Source organism: Aythya fuligula, chromosome Z, assembly GCF_009819795.1.
Source record: "Aythya fuligula isolate bAytFul2 chromosome Z, bAytFul2.pri, whole genome shotgun sequence".
Taxonomy (NCBI): domain Eukaryota; kingdom Metazoa; phylum Chordata; class Aves; order Anseriformes; family Anatidae; genus Aythya; species Aythya fuligula.
Window position 1 is genome coordinate 75,479,315 of NC_045593.1, and position 17,337 is coordinate 75,496,651.

The following is a 17,337-nucleotide window of genomic DNA, read 5'->3' on the forward strand; positions in this document are numbered from 1 at the left end:
GAGCAACCTGGTGTAGATCAAGATCTCTTGAGTAGGGAGCTGGACCAGAGACCTTCAGAGGTCCTTTTCAACCTGAATTATCCTAGGATTCAGGGACAAGTTATTATGTCTGTGCATATGCATGAAGTGGTCAAACAGAGAAGTATCTTTCTTCCATCAAATAGAGCAAGAAAGGAGATGGACCTGCCAGTCAGGAAAACCAACAGTGACATAGAGAAAGAAGAGACAATGGAGTTTTAAGAGAAACATTGTTTATTTTGTAGAAAGTTTGCTTGCAAATATCTTTAGAAAAAAACTCTAGATTTCAAACAAAAACACCCTGCATCCAGATATACTGCTCTTGAAATATCCAGTCTGGCTATTCACAATTCCTCACAACTGAGAAGAAGTATTTTTCCTTCTCTCTTCAATTTAGTGCCTTCTCAGTAAGATTTTGGTATCTGTTATAGTTAGAAAATCTGCTTGGGCTTCTAGTGTAAGAAAGACCTACCAATTTATACTTTATTTTCTGCCTGGAATCATGCTTATGTTGGATATGCTTTGGAAACAGAGGTAGTTTTTTGTTTAATTGAATAATTTTCCCTGCGTTTTGAGTACTGCTGTCTGTCCTGTCAAGCAAGAATCCTCTTGTGCAAACAATAGCTGCTGCATTGAAAAATAGTCTCAGAATTTTCAGCCTGATTTTTTTTGAATGTAAGAACAATCTCAAGGCTGTGTTTCAAGGAGTTTATGCTAGCCATGAACCCTTGAACTTAACATAGCGTGAGATATGGTAGCTCAGCTCCACTCTCTTAATGCTAAAGAGAGGTAAAAGATTTGTGTGTTTGAAACTGCATGTGTAGCCAAAATTGAATTTGTAGCCCAAACGGTGGAACAAAACCACATTAATAACTAACCACCCATTTTTGTTCCAAGGGCAAAGTATAATTCTCTGGCTTGTCATTTTTAATAAAACGTGTAGCAAAGAAAACATTAACAAAAAACTATATATACACTTTGCAGAGTTCAGAAGCAGCAGAGAGCATGTTTGTCCGAGCTGTCACCATGTCATGGTGGGCACTAAGTACCTGAATGACTCGGAAGAATCTCCCAGCTGGCTCAGTGAGAAGACCCACCTCTGTTTTAAAGGTGAATTGAGTACTTAAGGTAATAACTTCAGAAAGACCAGAAAACTCTGTTAGCCCATTCCTTGCAGAAGGGGTCTCTTTCCTGATGATAGGCTTATCAGGAACTCCCTCATTGTCAAGGTAAAGCTGTAGCCCCTCTAAATGTTGTTTGCAAATGTTTTTCCTAGCCAACTTCCCATGGCTCTTTTGCCCTGAAAATTGTTTCCTAATTTAGAAGGGATGCTTCAAGTTCATGTTCTCAATTTTCAGATTTGAGGCTCAGTGAAATTATTGACTTCTGGAGGACAGATTATGTATTACTGGAAAAAAATAAATAAATAAAAAATAAAATAAAAAAATAACATGAAGACAAACAGATTAATCATTTCCCACATCAAAACATTTATTAACTCCATATGGTCACTTGGTTTCTGTTCTAATGTTCCTTTCTTCCTTTTCCTTCCCTCCTTTTTCCTTTCCCTATCCCACTTACTGTACCTTACTGTGAGATTTTCACTGTGATAACAAGTGGGCCCTCACAAAAAAAAACAGGGCATTGTTCTGGATTTGTACAGTACAAAGATAAAAAAAGAGTGAAGACAAAGCACAGCACATTGAAACATTCACAGCTGAAGGAGCATAAGCAAACAACTTGTATTTGCAGGTGCAGGCACTTAGTGGAATAAATAGACAGTGACACTCAAATCCTGCCATCAAATCCTGCCATGTTATCAAGAAGCCTGAGAACAGGTTTGCCCACCTGCCGCTGGTGGTTGTGTGACCGCTTTGATATCTTTGGGGTTTTCAGTGCATAAAGATTAATGGCTTAGTTCTGCCTGTGCAATTTTTCCTTTGCCTTCTGACAGAAGAAATGTTTTGCCGTTGGAATGACATGAAATCCACAAGCAACCCTTACTCCCATCTGATTTCCAAAGATGTCATCAAAGTGTCCCAGCTGATCTAGTGAGACAGCAAAGTTCACGTGCCTGAGCATGCACTGCTCAGGGCGGTGAGGCTGTTCCTCACTGGCTAGCTTGCATTATGCACGTGTTTTGTGTGCTCAGCACCCATCGTGGACTGACGGCTGGAGGTCTGCAAATATTTTCTTTAGTTTCATCTTTCAGGAGCTGTATGCCTTTCCAACCTGCAACGAGACTTGTTAAAAGCTAAAGGCTTAACTCACCCAGAAGAGACTGGGGGAAGTAAAATTCAAAGTAGAGCTCTTCCTTCACCAAAAATAAAGAAACAAACAATACTTAACACAAATAATCCCATCAAAACTCCGTGAAAATATTGTACTTGGTTCCTTCTGAATCTAGGAAGATGGTTTCAAATATAGTTCAACTGAACTCCACCAGGAAGTGAATTTGATTCAAAGCTCACTGAAGTCCAGGTGTGTTATTTTCAGACAGAAACATTTAAGTGAGAGTTTTGGTCTTTTATGAGATTTCTGCCACCCCCACAGTTTTATATTTAACTGTGGTCACAGCTGGGGTACAAAATACCCATCCTGAATGCCCAACAACCACAGTAAGTTAGTGGGTTGGTGTAAGAGTGGCACCCTGATCCATTGTGGTACTGTTGCTTGGTTTTAGGAGCAGCCAGCTTTGCTGCTTATGGACATTTTGTTTGTTGCCAGGAACAGTGAACGAACCATTTGAGCAGAGCTGGGAATTATAGCTCCAAAATGAAATAAAGGATCCTGCACCGTGGCAGCTGATGTAATCTCCCCTTTGACTTTGTGCTGATAGGAAGTCAAGGTAAATTCATGTTGAATGTCTAAGTCCAATCAGCAACTGATAAGGCCTCTTTTAATGACCTGGATCCACTACAGCTAGCGGTGATACCAAGCAACATGTCAGTCACCCTGTATTATTTATAACATCTGGAAATGTATCCATGAGAGTGTGCATTTGTGACTAATGGCTATCATTACATTTTCCTATTCCTACTGTCAGAGTTGACCTTTAACGAAGAAGCAGAGACTTAAGCTTTCAGGAGCCTCTGTTCCAAGAAAAAGGAGTGGGAATGGTGGAGGTACGGACAGGATCTGTAGGGTGAGACAGTAAGAAATAGAGGCTCAGTAAAACTTCTGGAATCTACGTGAAATTTCAGGGAAAGTTCTCATTATAACCATGCTACCTCTGAAAGGTCTGCTCAAAAACCCAGCTTTGAAGCAGAAAGGTCACACATCGGACCTTAGTGAAGATGGACAAATAAAGGCTCTTCCTCCTCACTAGGTTGAATTTGAAACATTCACTTTGTCCAACATTGCTGCTGCCCTAAATTGAAGATTTCTGTCACCAGTGGAGAGTATGCAGTATAGTTGTTTATACTGTTGTGAGAGCTTTTTACTAAGAATGATGGAGAGCAGATAATCCACACTCTCAGCTGAAAGCCTCTACTTCCATCCCCAAGGTGTACGGTGATTAGTTCAAAGTATGTATTAAATAAGGTCCCCGTGTACATGATTTTTTTTTTTTTTTTTTTGTGCAATAGAGGTGTTCTTTGGCCACTTGGAGACACTTGATGTTTGTCGTGAGTGGCACAGCATCTGAGCTTGCACGGCACCTCTCAGCCCAGAGGCAAGGCTCTCAGGGCTTTGTGTCACAACAGGCATGAACCCATCACAGCAGTTTGGGGTTGTCGTTTAGCCGAAGGCTGGAATACATTCCCACGTGCCGGACCAGGTTGGGTTCCACCACGTAGGCATTCTCCCCCTTCGTGCTCAGCAGCGAGTAGAGGGCGATGTCCTTCGCAAAACCCTGTCGGCAGTGCAGCCCCTTCAGGTAACCTAAGGCACGTTGGGCAGAAGGAGCAGAGAAGAGCATGGCAGGCGTGCAGCACTCGGTGACAGGCACGACATTATACAGCGTGGGGGCCAGCCGACGCAGCTCCAGCAAGTAGTGCCGTCCCACCAGCTCTGACAAAGCCATGCTGTACAAAGCAAAGAACAAGACGATGGGCCAGCTCAGGCCTGGGCGACCAGTTGCCCAGGAGTACCCGCAGTTCAGCACAGGCCCCAGAAACATGCCCAGGCCCAGCCACTCCAGGATTCGCATGGGCTCAGGGTTGACATAGTGCTGAAGCCTCTCAGGATGGTAGAGCTTGAAGTAGAGTGCATCTCTGAGGTACGGTTTGGAGAATCGGGTCAACAAGAGGTGCTGCAAGACTGGGAATATCTCGTCCTCTGGCACAGCGTCATCTTCCACTACCAGGACGTATTCTGGGTTATACGCCAAGAGCGACTGCTCAAGGCAGAAGACATAGTCCTGCTTCTCCTTCTCAAACTGGTTCAGTGCAGGGTCAGGGTCCTCCCCAGTTCTGTCACGACTGACCATTGGAAAGAAGCTGCTCAGCAGCCTGACGTCCTGGTGGCGGCTGGGGTCTGACTCCACGTTACAGAGGAGGACACGGTGGTGCTGGCAGCGTGCACCACATTGCTGGAGGAGGTGGTGGAAGCGGGAGGCCACCTGCAAGACATAGTGGAAATCATTCCTCCTCTGCACAGTGATAATGGTGACCAGCAACAAGGGCCGGAAGGTCTCGCTGGCAGAGGTCTTGGAGATGTTTGATATCTGCAGCTTCTCAAAGTAATGGAGGGCAGCCTGGCCCTCCTGCTGGTTCTGCTTCAGGAACTCCTGGCTCATGGGATTCAGGTGCCAGCGCCGCAAATAAAAATAGGAGTGGAGGAGCCGGTGGCAAATCAAAGGAGCCAGCACACCGAATGTCACTACAGTCAGCGTGAGGAGGTGGACGAAAGGGCTGGACCAGCGGCACCACCTCCCATAGAGCTGCCAGGCATGGTGTAACATTGCTGCTGCAGAAGGGGGGCACTCCTGCTCTATTCATGCCCTCTCCCCTTCACGTCCACTGCCTCTTCTCTGGATTGCAAAACATCACTGCAGCAGTGGCTGACAAAGTTTTTCTTCCTAGAGAGGAAGAAAAAAGGTGGTTAGTGAAATAGGAACAGTCAGAGTGGGAAGACCATGAGTCAAGAAAATGGAAAGCTGAGGCTAGTCAGCGAGTAGGCCAAAAGAAAAGACTGCTGAGGAGTCCTTTGCGCTGGGGGCATCACAAAAATGTTGCAGAAGGCCGAGGAAATATGAGCCAAACTTGGTTACCTGCAATGTGCCCCACAGCCTTTTCAGCACATTGGAGCTCCAGCCTGAGTTAGCTGAGATAGGACTTTGCTGTGTTTGTTACTGTGCTTGAAATGTATAACAAACAGGCAACAGGGGTGCAGGAGGTTTGGACAAGGAAATCCTTTTCTGTTAAAGACAAAGAACTTCATGTTAAAAACAGAGATACCCTTCTTTGGTCACAGTGACACAGTAAAATTTGGGTCACAGCCAATAACCAAAGCCAGATCTCTGGTATCTCTGCCTAGCACACATTTGAAAGACAAACTTTTACCTCTGTGGAGTGACACATGCTTCCCTTCTGTCGCTCACACCCTTCCAAAAGCGTGCATGTGTTTATACTTTACTCCACAGAGTGTGAAGTTAGATAACAAACATACCAATTTACTTCACTACAGGCATGTGTACACTAGGTGTAATGTGTCTCAGATGTCTCCTCCTGCCTAGACCCTGTGAAATACATGGTAGCAGGATTAACAACTTGCAATTGAGCCATTTACTCATATTTATAACTTAAAAGCTTATGCCTTTCATTTGAATCTGCAGCATTTGTATATGTTTATATGCACATATGCGCACACACTTCAAGCAAGCACCCACCTTCACAGAAATGAGATTTTGCCATTTCTGCTTTTCTGTTCTGCTTCCTTGGGCTGCTATGGACAACTAACTGCCAGGCTTACAAAAAAAAACTGTGGCATTTAGGCTGTTCATATAAATTATCTTGATCCAGTAATTTCCCTTTTTAATCTGCCGTTTGCCTTTCCTTTTTATTTTCCACTCCCTCCCCTTATGAAATGAGTTATTCATGCTCCCCAGAAGACTGACTCCGTCCCCCATTCAGTGGAGAGTTTCTCCCATTTTTAACCTTCTGCCTTCACGAAGTTCTAACCATTAAATGGTGCTCCCAGACCAAAATGTTACCCTTTTTCCTTCTATCCTGTTTTCTGAAGCATCCTGAGGAATGATGTGTGGATGGAAAGAAATCAGTGCCATGACATTTCTACTCTATCTCAGAAAAAAGGGCCACCACATAGAATCACAGAATCATAGAATATCCCAACTTGGAAGGGACCCATAAGGATCATCGAGTCCAACTCCTGGCATCACACAGGTCTGCCCAAAAATTCAAGCCATATGACTAGGTGCATAGTCCAAACGCTTCTTAAGGAAGGAATGACTCAGAACAGTACATGGTGTCTGAATCTGGGACTACTTCAGAACTGCTTTCATTACTGGAATCACAGATTTGGCACATTCACTATTAAGAGAACTACTTCCTATTGCTCTATGGCAACCTGGTGATCTTATATCAAAGGCCTTTTACTAAGATTAATGGATAATATATGAGATTTACTCTAAATCTTTGTCAGAGACCAGCTCCTTCATACTGTGACACTTTAAATAGTTGATGGATAGATTGTGACATCAGTGTTGTGCTATCTCATGAGTCATGAAAACACAAGATTTCAAAGATTCGTGTGAGTAAAGATACCAAATAAGAAATCTGCACATCGATGCATGGGAAACTACAGTTGTATTCCCATAGGGTGATTTTTTTTTTTCTTCCTGATTACACAATCCTGTTTCATACACAGTGTATTGTATCGCACCAGTGGACCTTGTAAAGGCCTTAAAGGTGATGGTTGCATTTCAGCCACTGGATCCAAGCCATCATGATCCACAGTATGCAAACCTGAAATCCATCAGATGTAAAATCTCACATTTAAATTCACTAATTCATCCAAAACCCAGGGCTGTTCCTGTTCTCTTTTTCTGCTAACCAATAGCAAATGCTAAGGGAACACACAACTACAAGTCCCAACTCACACTGGCACACTTTTAAGCCTCCTCGTGATGTAAGCAGTAATGTTGGCACTGTGACTAAGTCAGGCTCCAAATGTGAAAGTGAGGACCACGGTGGGAAAATACAAAGGAGATGAAGAAGAGCTAAAAGATAGTTTAGTTCCCAGGTGGTAAAGAAACTGACTTTTCATCTGCCAGCTCTGCCAGCGATCTGCGCTATGGGAGCTGTGAGCCTGTGGTGAGCTCTGTGAGTTCTGGGATATACATTCGTTCATTAATAACCCTCACCCAAGCAGGAGCCCTCTTTTTTTTTTTTTTTTTTTTTTTTTCCTCACACAAAAAAGAGGATCTTGCATCCTCACTGCAGCACTGGGAGCAGCTGCCTGAGCTCCACAGGCTTCAGCCTCTCCTATGAACCACTGAGCAACTTGCCTGGGGTCCTGCTCCTCCACAGCTGCCCCAGGGGCGGGATCAGTGGCAGCACAGAATGGTGCTGGCCAGGGGCCGGGGGGCTCCCCAAATCTGCTGCCCCAGCTGGTCCTCCCCCAGCCCTGAGACTCCCCCTGCCTGGCTCCGGGCTCCTGACACAAGGTGAAGCAGCCAGGCACCTTGCTGGGTTGTCCCTATTCATCAGCCTTCCCAGCTGAATCTGGCTTTGCTTCGCCTCCACAGTAACAAAATTCACAATCTTCCTAAGGGACTTGCACTGGTTTTGCAACCTGAGGAAAGCAACCATCTAACAAGCACTTGTGCCTCTCCTCCAAACTTCCTCTGCCGCCTAGGCTGCTAGCATGCACACCAGCTGCCATGCCAAATGGCAGCTGACCTCCAGAGGAACAGGGTGCTTTCACTGGGTAGCAGAATGGCCAAGTAGGCTAACGATGGCCAAGACCATATTAAGACAGGCTGAATACTCTAGTTCATGCAAAAAAATGTGATGAAAGATTTAGAAAAGAAGGGGGACACTGCATTGGCCTCCTCTCCACTTCTTGGCTGTAACACTGGGAACCAGGAGCTCCAGGTTGAGAAAACAAACTCTTGCTTTCACAGAGATAACATTTGATCTTACATGCAGGACTTGAGACCAGAGTTTCTCATCAGGCTGTTTTCTAACCACTAGGATGGTTCCGGGTTTACCAAAGCTATTCTGTTTTCAGAAGCTGTCAGTTCTGTCACTTCCTTTCTTTTCACCATTTTACAGGGGTTGTTCTTTTTCAAGTGGCATTTCAGACATCAAAATGAGGTGTGAGATGAAAAGAAAGAAATTGGAATGGGGTTTCACAGTGTTTTAAAAACAAACTGCATGACTCACGAATAGTTACTTCACAGCCATGTGAATGCTTGCAGGGGAAGACATTTTTATACCTGCTCTGTGTAGAACTGAGCCATCATTTACAGCTGCGGTGATACAAAGCTTTGGGTTTTTTTATTGTGTTTTTTTTGTTTGTTTGTTTGTTTGTTTCTTTCTTTCTTTATTTAGATCCTGATGATGCAGATTCCCTCCAGCAACACCTGATTCATGTCAAAAATCTACAGCCCATCTTCATTAGCCTTCTAATTACTTGGCTGAATTGTACTGCTCAGGGAAATGCTACCTTTGCATACACTGAGGAAAAGTAGAAAAATGCTCAATTTCCTCTTTGGGACACAGAATACTGTCACGTGTTCTGGTGATTTAAAAGAGAAAGCTGATTTTCTGCCTACTCCAAACTCCTCTTCAAGGTGTCCTGAGGGCAGGTATTCCTGGAACAAAGCCTCCCACGTGTCTCAGAGCTGAGAAATTCTAGGAGGCTCCTGGATTGCTGAGGCAAGAGAGGGCATCTCCATCCTCTGCTGCCTCCTCTGTGAGATAAGGCCATAATTACTCCTGCATGATTACATCTTAAATGATCCTTTGCCTAAACGATTATTGTCAATGGAAAAAAACAGGGCTTTTCTAACATACGGAGCAGCTGTAATGAAATCACGCTCTCTGATGCCACGGCGTCCTTGCCATGTGAAACAGGGACAGTAACGTTGTTTGTGGTTCAAGTCCCCACCTTGGCCACTGTGGTAGTAGGAGCAGTGCCCATACAAAGCTGTAGCTTTGGTTTTTGTGTTCTTCCCATGGAGGCATCCCCAGATGAAACCTTTGAGCAAAAAAACGCCTCTATTCCCCAGCCTCCCTGCACCCTCTCTAACCAAGACTCTATCGATTGACTTCCTATGGCAGAGACAAGAGCTTTGTCTTGAGGATGGCATTGTTAGTGCACCAGCAAACAGTCCCACTTGAATCTGAGGGAAGCTGATTCAAGCTCTGCAAAGTCATAAAGAGCCACAGAAATCTCCTTCTGCTTCATACATTCATGCTGTCAGCTCACAATGCTGTATGGATACTCGCATCTTCTGAAAAGAAAGGTCCCTACCACCAGCTGATCCGTATCGCTGGACCAGATGGCCAGCTTTTCTCATCTGCAATTCATCATGCAACAGTTCTTTCCCTGTTTTCTGACAGTTTTCAGTAAGTCAGTTGCCAGATAATGTTTCTTCAATGTGTTCAGGCTTGCATTGAAAACAGCAGTGTCAAGTAGAAGCCAAGTGTTTGCAGATCTGACCATTGTATTTAAATACAAAACTGGGAGCTGGGCTCCCTAGAAATTACAAACCAACTTGGCCAGAGCTGTGCTACTGAAAACATTAGCAGAATGCTAATGGAAGGAACTCAGCAGTTGTTCTTAGTATTTATTGGCAGGTACCAAATATATCTCTTATGTCTTCTATCAAGCACTGCTTAAGGCAGTTGCCATAATGTTGTTTGTAGACAAACGTAGAGCGTGCTAGTGCCAACAGTTGGCCAGAATGGCTAATAGCCAGTAAAAAAACACAAATTTATAATGAAGCGGCCGTTTGCTGTGGAAGTCATTAAAGGTTCTGCTTGCATTTCTTCTTTAACACAATGGTTGTCAAATAAGCCAGGCTGTTTCATTAAGCTTTCATCCTTGCTATGGCAAAGAGCATGCTTACTGGTGATACATGTGACTTCTCTGTTCTCTCTGAAAACTTTTTTTTGTTTGTTTTAATCCATGCAGGAGTTATATGGCATGAGAGGTAGAAATCAAGGGCACAGCAGTCTTTTCTGACCTGCCATTCCCCAGAGCCTGCCAAAGAACAGTAAAACTTGTTTGGTCCAAAAAGCTGGAATTATTAAGTATATAAATTATTATTAAATAATCTATTATTATATTGTATTATTATTATAAATTATTAATTATATATATATTCTGATCTACAGGCAGTGGTTTGTAACTCTATGCTGTTGATAAACCTCAAAAACTCTGGAATTCTGTCTTGAAGGTATGTTTACTGATCAGCTGGCTAGCTCTTCTCTACTAATTGTAGTTATCTTCACATGTTCAGAAATCCCTGGAAGTCCAGGGACTTCAGTTGAGAAGCAACTGAACTACAGGATGAGGTATATGTGTGTGGCAGCTGGAAAACACTTTCTCCATACTCCTTGAATTAAGATAATAAAACTGTGGAACATCAGTGAACCAGGCTATGAACTGAATGTATTTTAATTAACTATTTCCCCAGCTCTTCTCTTCCTTCTTAGTTACATTAATTTTCCTTTGCCATACAAAGCTGAAGAGTGCCCATTTTCAACACCTGCTGACTTTCAGCTGGCCACCTTGGTGCTGTGCAAAGTCACGGGAAAGAAATGTATTCCCCGGTTGCTATTGAGCAGCAACATCAGTCAATACTAAGAGCAAGTGGGAGTGAAAAGCAGCCTGGAGAAGTGAGTTCTGCAAAATAATAGCTTCACACAGAGGCTTAAGGCAAGGGGTTTTGTGAGGAACTGTATTTTAGAAGATGGCACCAAACTTTCCTGTGGCTTTAAAATTAATTATGCAATCTATGTCCATCTAAATTTACATTTTCTTCTGTGACAGAGGTAAAACAAAATGAAACAAAACAAACAAACAAACCCCCCACATTGTTAAAGGATTTGATATTCTGCATAAAAACTGTTGCGTTTTGTCACAGAGACCTGCCTGGCGCCCTCCAAAATCCGAGAAATGGCTTTTGGTTTCAGCCCACTTGTGCTTTATCAGAAAATTTACACTCCTACTTGTTAAAAAAGAAATGGTATCAAACAAAGCTGCTGCTAATAACAACACCAGCTACTACCTTTTGCTATCAGTTCTTGGAATCTCAAAGCTAAATATTATTTGAGTACCAAAGGTGCTACAAGTATTTTTAATTTTAACTCGTTGTATGTCACAGTCTTTTATTAAAATGAGACCAGGGCCTATGCACGCAAGATACTGAACACAAATACAACAAGAGGCAATTTCTACCATAGTGGATCCTCAGCCTACACATATAAAAGGCAGGAGGGAATCTGTTTTTCCCAGAAATGTAAGAGATCAGTCTGGTTTTGTTGTTGCACACAAGTGGTATTTTATATTTTAATCACGTTGGTAACCCACACAGGTAAACTATCTAAGATAACTATTAAAAAAGCAGCCACTAAATATGGCATTCTGAAGTAACAGCAGCTCCTTGCAAATGAAAACAACCTGAACAGATCAGCAAGGAGAATTCTCAGTCCTGGAGAAGTCTGTCCAGAAGGAGCAGGAATGAGATATCCCACCACAGCCACTGGGGAATAGCTCATCCCCCACAGCTTTTCTGTGCAATTTCTATGCACAGTTGCACCCCTGGGGCTTGCTAGGAAACCAGCCACATTTCACAGTGCCTGGAAGAGCCGGTTAGATGGATAGACAGATCCCCGATACCTGGGATTTGGGCAGGGCTGTGGATGTGGGTGTATGGACACAGACGGGGGGGGGGAAAGAAAATCAAATGGATGTGGCGGTGGCTGCACCACTCAGAGAACGCTTCAGCTTTGCTGTTCTTCATTTATGACTGCAAAGAATAAAAACCCGGTAATAAGGAAATGTGAGACTACTTCTGCGTGCAAAGGCCTTTGCTGATAAGGCTGCAGGTTTCCTGTTGGGACACATCTGTGTAACAATGAAAATGCAAAACTGTACCAGGTGACTACCACGACATTTTGATTCTGACTGGTGTTTGAAAGCAAAACTGTTTAGTCATTCTGATAAACATCACTTCTCTTTTCAGGAAGACATCATCTACTAATGTTAAAAATACTACAGCCTTTTCCTCTGTATTCACTTGACACCGAGGGATTTGGCATTTTTCCCCTCCTCTCCCCATGTATAAACCAGGCTGCTTTTCCTGAAAGGCACGCTAAGGGTGATGTCCCGGTTCTGGAAAAGCGCTGTTTCTGATCGCCACAGGAAGAAAATGGGCTAAATACAGAAGCTGGAAAATATTCTGTTATATAATTAGCACTGCCCTTGTTGGGCTGGCCAGAAAGCAGCACATTTCACACGGGCAGCAGGGTAGTTCTGGTTTTCGTGCTTGCTGAACCTGGTGTGTCTTTACGGCAGCCATTGGGTGTACATGAAGCAGTTTTCTCAGCAGCTGCATGAGATCAAGCAAGCCTGTGAACCTGCAGTTCACACCGGTGTGACTTCACGTTTTGCTGCACCGCCAGCTCGACTGCACATTTCTTCCAAAACCTATGCTTTTAGGTGCCTATGGCTTCAGCCCTTAAGTTTTCCTAGCTGCCCCCCTTCCCTGTAGGGAGAGCTGCCAGGTAGCAGCACAAGGTGACCCGCAAAGCGCTGGGATTACCGCAGTTACCTTACTGGGATGGTCACAGCGGAGGGGGCGTTGGATAAGCGGAGCTGAGCCCCCCCCCCCCAGCTCCCTGCCAAAACGCACCGACGGCACCCCAGCGCGCCCCGTCCCGCCCCCCCCTCGCCCTGATTGTTGCCCCAAAATAAACTTAATGCCGAGGGCTCCTTTAGCTGACACCCACCACAGGAAGGAAGCTGGCTGTTTTTTTTTTTTTTTCTTGTTGTTTCCGTAACACGGTGCCGGTTTTTGGTGCCTCCCACCCCCCACTCTTTCCCTGGGGGGGGAAGGACACTTTTCAGGGGGTCTCCGGCCACCCCGAGCCCTCCCCTCCGGCCGCGCATCCCCCTGCGCGCTGCCCCCGGGATGCGCGGCACTTGCGCGGGGCGACACCTCCGCGACACCCCCCCCCCTCACACCCGCTCTCCAGCAGCAAAAGGCATCGTGACGAGGACCGACCAATTAATTAATTCATTAATTACCCTGCCCCCGCCCGGGGCAGCCGTCCGGCCCCGCTCCCCGCCGCTCCGCTTGTTGCTCACTTCGCTCCCGCAATTTTTCTTTCTTTCTTTCTTTTTTTTTTTTTTTTTTTTTTTTTTTTTTTTTCCTTCCTGCCTCTTCTCCTCCCTCTCGGGCAAGTGAGGGTGGGATTAAAGGCATCTGAGCCCAAACATGTGACTGCGCCGGCACAGAGATGCTCGGAAAGAGGGGAAGGACGGCAGTGGGGGCGAAGCGAAGCGGCGAGGCAAGGCGTGTGAACGGAAAGCCGAAGTGCCCGGGGAGGGGGAAGGGGGAGCTGCCCCGCGGCGGGGGTCCCCTCCTCCTGCTGCTCTCGCAAGGAGAGGGGAAATAAATGTTACCCTGGCCGCTGCCGGAGCTGCGTCGTCCTCTGCGGCTGCCCAAACCCTGCCCGGAGCCCTGCCCCGGGGAGCTGGGTGCGGAGCTCGGACCCCGCCTCTGCGGCACGGCCGCCGCCCGTGCGGCGCAGCCCCGGTCCCCATCTCGGTTCCTCCTCGTTCTTCGAGTCCCCCGGCCCCTCGCCCAGGCTTTTGGCCGAGTCAGGCTGCCGGGCTTCGAGGGAGAGAGGAGAAAAAAGGAGAAAAAATAAAATAAAATAAAAAAATGGATGGGAGAGGAGGCAGCATGGCATCGCGCCCCGCTTCTCCTCGCAGTCCTGTTGTGCACAGCCTTCACACTGTGCCCATGATGCTGGAAATAGCTGCAGATGCCTCAAACGTGCCACCGAGGAAGTTTTCTGTCCTTCACTGTAATATTGGCTCCCCAGTTAAGCACAGCTTGCATTTTGCTGGAGCTCAGTCCTCTGGTTGGATGCTTCTAGTGCGATGTACTTTTTTGTTAGTTTTATTTAATTAATCAGCTTATTATCGTTCCCCCTAATGAGCAGTTTGGTTAGGGGTGCCTATGGGCCTCACTTCATATGGCTGGCAAAAGCTGAAAGGCTTTTTATTGTGGAGACCGTGTGGGTGAAGGGGCAAAAAGCCAAAGGTGCAGTAACACTCGTACTACGAGCATTGTAGCATCAGGCTTTGGTTGCTGTAGTGACTTGCTCTGCCAGCAAAATTTGAGGCACTTGCCCAGATGCATGTTAATACATGAAATAGCAAGGAGGGTCAATAGAAGACATTTTTCAGATTATTTGTTTTCCCAAATCCTTCTTTTATCCCCATCTCTTTCTCTGCCTGCCACTCTTCAATGACAGTGATTCATACTTCATCTTCCACTTCAATGTCATCAGGCCAGTTTGCAGTTGGTGCACTGCAAACATGACAGATCCTGGCACAGAACAGAGGCAAAAGGGCACGCGAGAGTAGGGGGGTGAGAAAGAGAGTTATACATCCCTGGGAAGGCCATTAATGTGCTCTTAGCAGGATGAGAATTGCAGAATTTGTGAGAAACAAAAAAATATTTATTCCCTCCTGTGACAGCATGTGTGTGGGAGAGCTATTGAGTGACATCAGCAGAAACACATGTCACATTGCACCCAGCATTACATTTCAGATGGGGTTTCAGCTAGCAGAATGATTTGGCAGTAGCAAAATAACAGGAATGGGCCACAAGGCCTTTTCTTCATGGATAAATGTTTAGGTAATTGTATTTGTGTATGGAGCCTTTCTTTACAGTCTTTTCTGCTGCTAGCTTGCTCAGTTGCCTGCTTTTTGGAAAAATAAAAATAAAAAAAATCCACCCTCAAAGGTTTATTCCTGTAAAACAGCTCCTGTTAGATCTGAAAGACTGAAGGATAAAAGTCACCACTAATTCTGGGGTAGTAGCATGTTCTAATGAAGTCTGTCATCTCTGACTGCTCATCCTTGTCATAGTGCTGTCTGTCCCCTGCTGCCTGCTAGCATAAGGGAGACTGGTCTGGCTGAAAAATAAACCTTTTGTTCTGATGGATTATTTCTTACCTGTATCTTTTTCTCGTCAGCCCACCCTGCCAAATGACTATGTCAGCACAACAGCGAGCGGCCTGGAGAGCAGAAATGAACCTCTGGGGACGTGAACACTCCCACAGTAGTAACCTGAATGCAACCTGAAATGCGCACAAGTAGTTACTTCTGAAACCACTCATCTGCTGCAACAACAGGACAGGCCTTCAAGTTTTAATTGGCAAAAAGGCGTGAGGTGAGAATTGTCTCACTGATAATTGTGCAGAAAAAGGGCAGAAATTCATGGCCTTGGGGGGCAGTTGAATTGAGAGCCCTGGTTTATGATGGATGTGTCATTTGTGCTCTGTGCGTCACTTTCTGCAATGCCCTTAGCTCCTGTCTCATGTTCCTTGTCCCCCCCTGAGCGTGCATTCATTAGCTTTCCTCCCACACAGCAAGCCCTGCTTGTTCATGTTTCTGCTATAGGCAATGGCGTGTGTGTGTGTATGTGCACACTTAGGTCCCGTTGATTTTGAGCTTCATGTGCTGATTATCCTTGCAGGCGCCTCTTCTGGGTATGATGAAGGCTTTTGTTCAGCAAGACAGAGATGTGAGTCTCTGCTCTGCACAGGACTGTGTGAGGTATAAAGTAGCAAACTTACACATGAAACTTACCTCCTTCAGCCAGCTGCAATGAAATTCAAGTAATGTATTCAAAATTTATTATGGTCAGGGAGATAGCTGTGAAAATACAAGAAAAAGAGAGATGGACCAGATGGACAGAGAGAGGAAGGAAGAGAAGCAGGGAGAAAAGGAGGGAAGGAAGGAGGGAGGAAAGGAAGGGGGAAGGAAAGGAAGGAGAGAGAGAGAGAGAGAGAGATTTTGTAAGCCTAACGTCCTCAGGAAAAAATCCAAAGAAGGAATGAATGGTATGTTTAGCACTACATGTTGTACCAGTATGTGTGTAACTTGGTCAGCTGTAAACGTTGTGATCTTCTGCAGTGTGGTGACTGTGTTATTCATTTACATTTAGTTCGTAGATGATAATAATTATCCAGCTATTCCTGTACCTTCACAATAGGTATCTTCTTGTACATATCTGCTGCTCACTTCCAAAGCTAACTTTTTCAATCTTTTTCTTCTTTTGCCTCTTACTTAAAGAAAAAAAAAATCACAAAGTAAATCAATAAATATTTCCTACTTACATTCTGCTTTGCAGGAAGCAGCAAACATTTTTGATCGCTGTTTTCAATAGAAATGCAGTATTGATGAAAACCAAATTATATACAGTGGCTTTCTCTGTTTTCCTTTTAGACCCAGTATTGATGACTGGGGACAAAAAGAATTCAAAGTCCTTTGTTGTATACTGGAGGCAGCGAGCTCACATTGTCTGGGCTATTGTGTTTGCCTTTAGACAACAGTAGTGAGATGAAATACAGCTCCAATGCGGATGAATTCATGCTGGCTTAGCTGTCAGGGAATGTCAGGGAACATTAATGTTCTCTGAAAGGGCTGGAATCTTCTGATCTTCTTTTCACCATGGACTGTACATGCAGTTATCTATTTAGGACTAAGCACACCTCAGGTACTTCCCAAGACTTCACTCTGTTCAGCCTTTTATACATAAGCGCATTTCAGACTTTTCAGACTTATTTCTATAACTAACTCATCTTGAAGATATAATATACCATTACTGTAAGCTCTTGTACCTGCACTGTACACATCTGAAGATGACAGAAACACACTTATTGCTAAACGTAACCCATTTCTTTTTAGAGGTTATTGCATATCACACACACACACGCAGAGTTTTTCTATGTTTCCTTTGCTTCTCTGATCAAATCATTAGGCGGGGCTGCTTATAGCAAAAAAAAAAAAAAAAAAAAAAAAAAAAAGTACTGACATAAGCTAACATGTTAAATGATGGCAGAATTTCAGAAGGACTACAGGTGTGATTACACTTAGAGATATGGATCTTATCAGCTTAAGTGTAATGCTCTAGTGATCCAACTTCCTAGCTGTCTTGCTCCGACATTCTGCCTCTTGCAGTCCACAAACTGAGTATTTCAAAAGACAGGGACAGAGGTTTTAACTTGGAATTGGAACCACGCAGCTCTCCAAGCTGTCTGTCAGAACACACTGCCTTTCATTGACTTGCTCTGCATTGTAACACAGGAGAACAGTCTGGAA

The 17,337-nt window shown here is 44.7% G+C and overlaps 1 protein-coding gene across 2 annotated transcripts; it reads right to left on the minus strand.

Moving 5' to 3' along the window:
- Positions 1-3,577: 3,577 nt before the first annotated feature.
- PGAP4 (post-GPI attachment to proteins GalNAc transferase 4) lies at positions 3,578-13,672 on the minus strand. 2 transcript variants are annotated; one of them, XM_032206429.1, is made up of 2 exons: positions 13,621-13,672; positions 3,578-5,038 (listed from the first exon to the last, which is right to left on the minus strand). In XM_032206429.1, exon 2 carries the CDS (start codon positions 4,919-4,921, stop codon positions 3,734-3,736), a length of 1,188 nt encoding a protein of 395 aa, XP_032062320.1. In that variant the 5' UTR covers positions 4,922-5,038; positions 13,621-13,672; the 3' UTR covers positions 3,578-3,733. The 2 variants fall into 2 exon arrangements, with proteins under 2 accessions (XP_032062320.1, XP_032062319.1); XM_032206428.1 differs by lacking the exon at positions 13,621-13,672 and adding an exon at positions 13,243-13,355.
- Positions 13,673-17,337: the final 3,665 nt, after the last annotated feature.

Bases quoted from the DNA above. Each gene is read 5' to 3' on its own strand.
- PGAP4 (XM_032206429.1), bottom strand. From the start codon at position 4,921: ATGTTACACCATGCCTGGCAGCTCTATGGGAGGTGGTGCCGCTGGTCC.